Consider the following 9,113-nt stretch of genomic DNA (forward strand, 5'->3'; position numbering starts at 1 on the left):
GAGTCATGTTTTCCCCCGTTTGCTAGAATCCTGACTTTGATACTGTCCACCGATTTCTGCAACAAAAGTGAGAAGATGATGAAGAAGACAACTCCTTCAAGTTCTGGAACTGGCTGGCAATGACTTAACTATTATGTCAGCAAGAAAGTTGACTGACTGCATTGCATCAAAGACTCAACTAACAAAACTCAACGTGTCTGAGAATGAACTCCAGGATGTAGGGGTAGTAGTTCTGTGTGATGCCCTCCTTAAGGGTCATGAAGGGCTTCTGCAACTTGACCTGTCTGAAACTGATATATAGGGAGGATAGGAGCATGTGCTGCAGCACAAGCTCTGGCTGTAAAGCCAAGCTTCAAGCTTTTGAGCCTCGATGGAAACTATATTTCAGAAGCTGGTGTTGAAGCTTTGAAAGAGGTACTGCAAAAGGGATTGCATGGTACCTCAATCTTGGGGACCTTGGAGGATAGTGATGAAGAAGACGACTTAACTAGCCCTCAGGTAACAAAAACGCACATGACTATTGAAGACTTTCTCACATTTGCTACGCCTAGGATGCTGGTTCGGTCTATACAATCTGTGAGCTCCACGCAGGTAATGAAGATGCAATGTCTAGGAGCTAGGATGGCACCCGTTGGCTTCAATAGATATCTCAGATTCTGTCTTGGGAGCTCCGTTAAGATGCCCTCAGCTGTTTGGCAGTGTTGATGAGCGTGATGAGGATAGATCAGATCGGTTAGAACAGGTCGTCAAATCTAGCTTCTGCAAGCGTGCTGGAGTAGTCTCAATTCAAAACGTTTCTGCTGTTACGCTGAGGACGAAAACTTCTTCTCTTCGAAGCACAAAGAGCGAGAGAGGCCTTCACAGCTCCTTGTGCCCGTTGTATGAAGAGATTCAATCTTGAAGAATATGTGCATGTAGCAATGTCGTCCTTGGATCCAGCATAAATATCTTCACAGTTGAAGTTGAGAAATCAACGACTTGAAGCACAGGTGGAGAAGCACTGAGCTATAGATCAGGATCTCAAGCAAGCGTCTGGTTTCTAGAGTAGCTTTGGGTTCAAGATAGCCATGTATTTATCTGTGGTGGTGCTCATTTTCATGCTCCCTCAACAGTGACCACAGCACCGTGCTAGAAGAACTTTCTTTAGGACACTGCTAATGCTGGAGCTGATGCAAGCCATGACAGTCAAGCTATTCAAAAACAGGTGTTGGAAGATCAACAGCTTTTAAGAGAATGAGTGTTGCATCTCACTGGGTCCAGTTTTCATAAGAACATGAGAGAGAAACTCCTCCTCTTTCCCCATTTGCATCTCCGCAGAAATCCAAGGCCTATGCCCCTGCTCCTTTAGATTTAATCAGTCCATGGAAATTGAAACGAAATCTGCTCTCAACAAAAGGCATCACATCAGGTGATGTGCCGTTCGTTTTGCTTCTTGATAGCTTCGTGAAGCACTTCTTGGAGACGCGCTTTCACACGCTTGCTCCTCAGGATTCAGTCAAGAAGAACAATCTCGCTGGAGCTTCAAGAAATGATGTAAAAGCTTTCTTACGATAGTCTTCATCCACCACTTAAATGGTATACTGCCTGGAGCTCTTGATGCTTAGAGGCTTTCTATGCCATTTATTTTTGAAGAGCAGATGGATTCATGGAGTAGAGTGGAGATAATAGGCTAATCTCCTCCATGGAAGCTTAAGAGGAGCCTGAAAAGAAAGAGAGAGAAAGACTCTCCCTAAAAACTAATAGTAACTCTATCCTCTTCTACTCATGCTACCATTGTTTTTGAGAAAATACCTTCAGAAAATGGCCTAAAATGACCGACGAGTTGCTAACTTCAGCCTTCCAAACTTGGGACAAGACTCCATTAATGCAGACTTGCAATCCTTGTGGTTCAAAAGTCCTTGGTAATTGCACTGCTGCTCCATGTCATGTCTATACATGTGTACGTGTGGCTTTTAAATCTATGTGATTGAAAAATGATAACTAAATGGAATGTTGGCCAACTAGATCAAGAACCTATGGCTCTGATACCAATTGTCAAGGAGAGGACTGGGGAGAGAAAAAGAGGAGAGAGAAGATTGCAAAAGAGAGAGAATAAAAAGTGCAAAAGAGAGAAAGAAAGTGACGAGGAGAGAGAAAGACAAAAAGAGAGAAGACAACCATGAAAGCTAGAGAGAGGGAGAAGATGAAGGAGACTTGTATTATTATAATTTGATGCCCAAATGTCAAGTCCCTTACATCTTATATACATGCCAGTGTAGCATGTATTTTCCTCTATTATTCCTGTATTTCCCATCTCTTACACTACTTCATCTAGTTTCACCATTCCACTTAAGTCTTTCAATAGCTCTTTCAGATTTAGGACTCTCAAATCCACATTTTCTTGTGATTGAAGAATCCTTACAAGGTCTTTATTATTCATGGTTTCTTTTAAAAGTTTGATTCTCTTCTTATTTCATTCAAGAGACATATTGCTTTGCAAGATTTGTTCTTTTTTTGGTTCCACTATTTCTTAACTTAGTTATACTTTTTATTGATATCTTACTCTCTCTTAATTCTATCAAAGTTTCTTTTAAACATACTTAGTTCTCTTGCTATGATTGGTTAGCACTTTCTAAATCCACCTTCTTCATCCGCTCAAAAACTATTTTTGATGTTAGTAATGCTTCTTTCATTTCATGCATTTGTATTATGGATACATAAAATATAGAATATAACTTTATGATATCCAAGCATACCATCAAAACCGTTGCCAACATATCTCATCAAGCCATGTAACTCTCTCTCTCTCTCTCTCACACACACACAATGTTGAGTCACGCTAATCAAGTGATCTCTATGATACATACATTAGAGTATAGTTTTACTTCTATAACATCATGCCTTTCAAACATTGCATACGATGGAATATGGTCCCATGGTCTTGGAGCTTTGAGTAGTCATTGCTTGGGCTACCTTCAATGACTATGGGGGAGTTATTTCATTATATTGTGCTTCATCCTTGAGAAACATTCTTTATGCTCTCACATGCACATCATAAGATTGGGTTATCCATGGTTCCAACACTTTGTGGACTTCTTTGTGGGGAGTTGTTACCTTATATGTCATTCATGTTAAGAAGTCTTATTTATGCTATATCATATGCACATCCAATTCTCTATATCTAGGGCATCCACAACTTCAATGCTTTGTTTACTTCCTTGTATTGATGTATTCCCTTGTACTGAGCATTTATCTAGTAGCAAGAGGGGGTGTTATAAATATGCATACAACTCTACAAAGTGTTGTACTCTTACCTCTTCACTCCTAGTCTATAATGGTAAAGATTAGAACATAGTTTTAGACATCTAGCGTTTCTTTGCATGCACGCATGATCTAACCTTTTGAGCTTTCACGTAGTTGTTAAACTTGCCATAATGAAAAGCAGGCCATGAATCAATGCACCTATTACTTGGCATCTTGCATCCGGTAGGTTATTATCGGTCTTCTCTCCCCCTCTATAGAACATGCATCAATCCATGGGAGTCAAAGCCAAGCCCTCTAATTCTTGGACAAGCACCATAACAGCTATGGCCATGTGGGATGCCATGGCATCACAAGGTGCCAATGAGCACATGAAAAATTATTAACCCATGTAAGAAATTATGAATATATGCTAGAACCATGTTAAAAATAGACACAATTTGTAGGAGACTTGTGTAACACACAAATAAGGAGTAGATTCAATTAGCTTCATTTTTTTCAAAGAATTCAATCGAAGCTTCTTAATTAACGTGATCACCCTTACAAGACCAATTCAAGCCTAGCAAGAGACTGGCTCAGGCTGTAAAGCCTCCTGTTAGAGAGACCCAAATGGATCATTTTGCAAAACTTCCATAGAATGTCTCTCATGTTTATGTCATTCACCCTCAAGTTCAAAAAGAAGTTATCTAAATCTGGAAAAAGTGTTATCTCTAATCTGAGTAAGTTGTTCAGGTGTAAGGAGCAAAAACTATAACCGAGTTATGACCACCAAATCCAAATGAGTTGGAAATTCCTGCCAAAAACACCCCAATCTCATGTTATGATATAAAATGCCTATTCTTAAAGAGCTACACTCATAGCACAGATGATCAATTTATTTTCTCATGTTTACCTTCCACCTTTTGCTTTCAGATTAAGAGCATTGCCAACTTACCTACATGAACTTCATGTTGTTTTTTCACATTGGGAACAGTATCATAAGTGACTGATGGCTCTGGATTCTGCTAGCAAAAGAAGAAAAATGATGATGGTTACAATATAGATGATACTAATTAAAACAGAAAAAAATAGGTCTTGACTTCAAAACATACAAATTGGTTAATTGTGGGATGGACCCATCCTGTTGTGATTGCCTTGATAGTTGCAATGGCTTCAATACCTCCTGCTGCCCCTAAACAATGCCCAATCATCGACTGCAGGCAAACAAGCACATTGTAAGGTTGAACAAATCAGTTGGAATATCTTTGTGCTTCTTCAAGGTAGAGTGAATTGCAAGTTAGAACTTGACAAGGTGGTTGAACAAATCAGTTGGGATATCTTTGTGCTTCTTCAAGTTAGAGTGATTTGCAAGTTAGAACTTGACAATGTGGATCCTACCTTTGTACCATTAATTTTGATGTCAGGTGATTCCTTGAACACTTTCTTGATGGCATTAACCTCAGCTAAATCTCCTGCGAGTGTGGATGTGGCATGGCAGTTGATGTAGTTTACCTGTTTGTAGATTCACAAGCATGGTTAACTCTCCTACTTTGGGCTCATGGCTACATTTTTGCTTTCCCAAATGGCTAAATCTTTTCCTGAAAAGTTCCATGCATGTGTGCACATGCCAATGTAACACAACCAAAGTGCGCATGACATACATGAAGCCCTTGAGAACTTTGAAAAACCAACATGCATACATGCTCTAGTCAGCCTTTTGAGAAAAATGATAACTGCTTACCTCTTCAGGTGATACTCCAGCATCCTCAAGACTGCGTTCAATGCATGTAGATACACCCAACCCATCTGATCTGGGATCAGTCATGTGGTGTGCATCGCATGTGACACCCCCTCCCAAATACTCTGCAATAATAGGAGCTCCTCTCTTGACAGCATGTTCCAGGCTTTCCATTACCTGAGAGTTCATAAAAAAGACACTTAGCTCCAAACACGTTTTGTTAGTAACAATCTAATTGTCCTCTATCCAGATGCCCTTCTTTAGCCCTAGCAAACATGTCATCCACTGGTTGAAGAATGTTGGATGATTCGAAAAATATTGTAAGGGAGGTCAACTCACTATGAAGACTTGGGAGTGTTGAGAAGATAATGTGAAATGAACTAATTATTTAGAAAATAATAACTATGCAGTTTGGTGATCAGAAAGAATGAGGGTCCAGACTTGTTTCCACCAGACATCAGATGATGACCACAATTTATCATAACCTAAGTGCTTGGATCTCACCTACTGAAGCTCAAAAACATTAAACCAAAAAAACAAATACTAACCAGCACTCCAGCACCTTCTCCCATAACAAAACCTTCCCGATCCTTATCCCATGGTCTTGAAGCAGTTTGAGGATTGTCGTTTCTTGAAGATAAGGCCCTGCATGCAATGAAACCTCCTAAACCAGCAGGAACAATAGCTGCTTCTGTTCCACCTGCCACTATTATATCTGCATCACCCCTTCTAATGTGATTGGCTGCAGCGTAAAAGCAATAGTTAGCTGTTGCACATGCTGTTGAGATTGAATAGTTTGGCCCCATCAAGCCTAACTCAATGGCCAGAAGAGCTGAACCCATATTGGTGATAGAGTAAGGGATGAAGAATGGTGTTATTCTTTTGTATCCCTTTTGAATCAAAGATTGAACTCCATCTGAGAAAACAGAAAGGCCACCCATTCCTGAGCCAATCAATACACCCACCCGCTGTTTGTCAATCTGCAAACAGCCAGCCATCTCTCAGCCTCTTAGTAACATAGACCGTACAAGTTCTATTTTTAATAACAGCTATTTAATCCCAACCAATTTGTCAGAGCACAGAAGGTCACACAAAGCACAAATTTGCATAACAAAAAGCAAGATCCAAGAGATCAGTCCAGATGCTTATTCAAGCTCTTGGGCATAGTTTGCATTCATTAAATCAGCAAGTCTCACCTCAACATCTATGCAAAAAACTAGAGCAGCTATTCAGGCAAGCAAATGAAGAGGGGCACACAATCAAAGGAACTTGCAAACAGTGAAGGTCCTCAGTCAAAATTCCTCTTGGGAAAGACAACAAAGAGGAAGAACAGGAGGCTTCCCAAATCATCATTAACCTTCATCACAAGAAACCTTTCAAAAATTCCCACTCTAATTCCCACATTGTGAATTACGAGAACATCATGAGCTTTTCCAAGGGACCTAGCTAGGTGCAGTTGGTGCCAAGGGGTGCCTGCTCAGGGTGGGGGCAGCCCCATGCCCCCAACCACACCTAGCTAGGTATGCAGTACCTCCTGAGAAGAAGCTTATGGTCTTGAATACTATAGGGAAACATAAGGGAAACAAGCCCCTTTTCCCACATGGAAAATGTCAAAAACATCATGTGTATACAAAGGGGAACTGCAATGTAAGTTCAAAGTACCGTCTAAAAGTAGCAACACACCTTGTTCAGATTCTCTCCTCCAAGATCAGCATTTTCTAAAGCCCGTTTGCCACCAACCAAGCAATACCTCAGACAATCATCAAGCCGACGGTCGTTCTTTCCATCAATGTAGCCCTTCCCAGAGAATCCTTTGATCTGGCCCGCAAAGGTGGTGGAGAAACTGGATGCATCAAATCGGTCGATGTAGCTTATACCACTTTGTCCTTCCAGCAGCTTGTCATAGAAAACATCAATGTCATTTCCAAAGCAAGAGACAAGGCCCATGCCCGTGATCACTACCCTTTTCTTTGGATCTGTCTCTCTTTTTGGAGCTGACACTGTTGGAGCCATGGCTCTTACACCAGGTGCTTTGCAACCTGTATATAGTTAAAATTGTGGTTATCCTGAATTTTGAGTGTCAAACAATAATTATGACATACAGTATTGATCTGAATGCAACTGTTACACCAGGTGCTTTTCCATTTAGAAATATACAATATGACTTGCATACAATACTTCTTGAAAAGTGCAACATTACCCTATCATTTTCTGTCTACAATACTACCAGTTTGTAATAAAAATTATTGAAAAACATGTGTGTGTTATTTGGAGGAAAACTCTTCCAATAATGACATATGGGCACGAGCTAGAATTCATTTGTATGTATGTCTCTGTAACTACCTGTTAATCAGAAGGATAACAAGAACAATATGATGGTAAGAACTGACCCTTATAGCCAATAAGGGAAGATGAGATAACCAAAGCTATGGCAAGAACTGGATGCTAATGGCACCATTGAAGGTGATGAATTCACAATGATAATGGATTGAATGATACAAGGACTAGTTCACAAGGATAATGCTACAAACATAAACATTTGTAATGTCAATGATATGGACAAAGCTGGAGAACAGTTGCGCAAGTATGACAATGATGTGACTGCAAGGACAATGATGACAAAGATGATGGTGATATATTGGCTTCTCATAATCATTGTTGTGTTGACTGCAATGTGACAACATGATAGTGATGACGGCATGCATGACTACAATGTGATGAAATGATAGAGTTGACAGCTTTGAGAAATCCTGTTACAAGAATGATCTATTTAGATGCTGCAGAAGGTATGACCTAGCTAATCACATAAAGAGTTTTAAAACAAATTCTCACTATAATTTTTGTATTGTGAATTGCGACAATATCATGAGCTTCTATGAGGGAGGGACTGAATACCTAGCTAGGTATGGTTGGTCCAGGCTGGCAGCCCCATGCCACCAACCACACCTAGCTAGGTATGCAGTGCCTCCCAAGAAGAAGCTCACGATGTTGAACACTATAGCCGACAGCCCCGTGCCCCCAACCACACCTAGTTAGGTATGCAGTGCCTCCCGAGAAGAAGCCATGATGCTTACCAGAAGTGCATCTTGAATTAGTCCGCAAGTCGGCCGTGAGGCGACATCGACGATGATTATCAGCATTTCCGGCAGGACAGGCCTTCAGTCCGTCAAAGCAAACAAAGGAGTTTGCCTGCAAGCTATGAGCTGCTGTTGCTGCTGCTGCCATAGCGCCTGCAGTGTATAGAAGCTAAGATGACCTGTACCCAGAAAAATTACAAGATGACGATGGCATGCACAACAATCGGTGATCCCTGGCCAACTTCTGATCATGATGAGGGGGGAAGAGATCAGAGGAGGCCCCGTTTTATAATCAGTCAATCCTTCCTCGTGAATTGAATCGTTGGATCCTTCCCTCTCCTCTCTCGTTGCTTTCTCATCTGGGGGGCGAACATCACAAAGCTCCGATACGGCACTCCCAATAGGCGGCATGGCGCTGTCTCTCTCTCTTTTTCGTAAACGCGCTCTCTCTCTCTCTCTCTCCTTCCTTCGTCTTCTATCTCTCAATTTTTTATCCAAGGTGAAAACTTTCAATATAATTTTTTGATTAAATGCATACATTCGAAGGCTTTTTATACTAAGATCCTTCAAATTTTGAAGGTTCTCACCTCATAACTTTAGTTTGAGTAGAACGAAGCGCAGAAAAGTGTGAGCAACTTGTTGATGTGGCTATCTCATTATTAAGGAATTAATAACGAAGCGCAAAAAAGTGAGCAACTTGTTGATGTGGTAGGTGCAACCCATGTGGCGATGCAGCAAACACAGGGGAAGAGACGATACTAGTAGGCTAGGCAGGTGCTATAGGTGATTATAGACAAGCTTTACAACATGATGGGTAGGACATGGCTGAGGTAGAGGAAGCTTTGAGGTATGATCAGGCAAAGCACAATGAAGTCTGCAAATCAAAGATCAGTGGGGTATCGAGGATCCTCCAAGCATCAATTTCACTTTCTCATGAAAGATTCAAACAGAGGTGTGCTGCTCTTCATGCTATAAGTGTCCATTTGTATTTCATGGGCAAGCCCCCTATTAAAGATGACTTTTGTCATTGGTTCAATCTCACCTACCAAGGGAAAGCTACTCTAGTGCAGTATAAGTTT

At 40.9% G+C, this 9,113-nt stretch overlaps 1 protein-coding gene across 1 annotated transcript; it reads right to left on the bottom strand.

Annotated features, from left to right (window-relative positions):
• Positions 1–3,715: 3,715 nt before the first annotated feature.
• Positions 3,716–8,478, bottom strand: LOC148014220 (3-oxoacyl-[acyl-carrier-protein] synthase I, chloroplastic-like). Its single transcript, XM_087666233.1, has 8 exons — positions 8,032–8,478; positions 6,641–6,996; positions 5,506–5,937; positions 4,961–5,134; positions 4,618–4,731; positions 4,332–4,433; positions 4,175–4,241; positions 3,716–4,033 (listed from the first exon to the last, which is right to left on the bottom strand). The coding sequence occupies exons 1-8, from the start codon at positions 8,180–8,182 to the stop codon at positions 3,969–3,971; spliced, it is 1,461 nt and encodes a 486-aa protein (XP_087522359.1). The 5' UTR covers positions 8,183–8,478; the 3' UTR covers positions 3,716–3,968.
• Positions 8,479–9,113: the final 635 nt, after the last annotated feature.

The sequence above is a fragment of the Lygodium microphyllum genome, chromosome 25, assembly GCF_053477565.2.
Source record: "Lygodium microphyllum isolate KBCC chromosome 25, Lygodium_microphyllum_v1.1.10, whole genome shotgun sequence".
Lineage (NCBI taxonomy): Eukaryota > Viridiplantae > Streptophyta > Polypodiopsida > Schizaeales > Lygodiaceae > Lygodium > Lygodium microphyllum.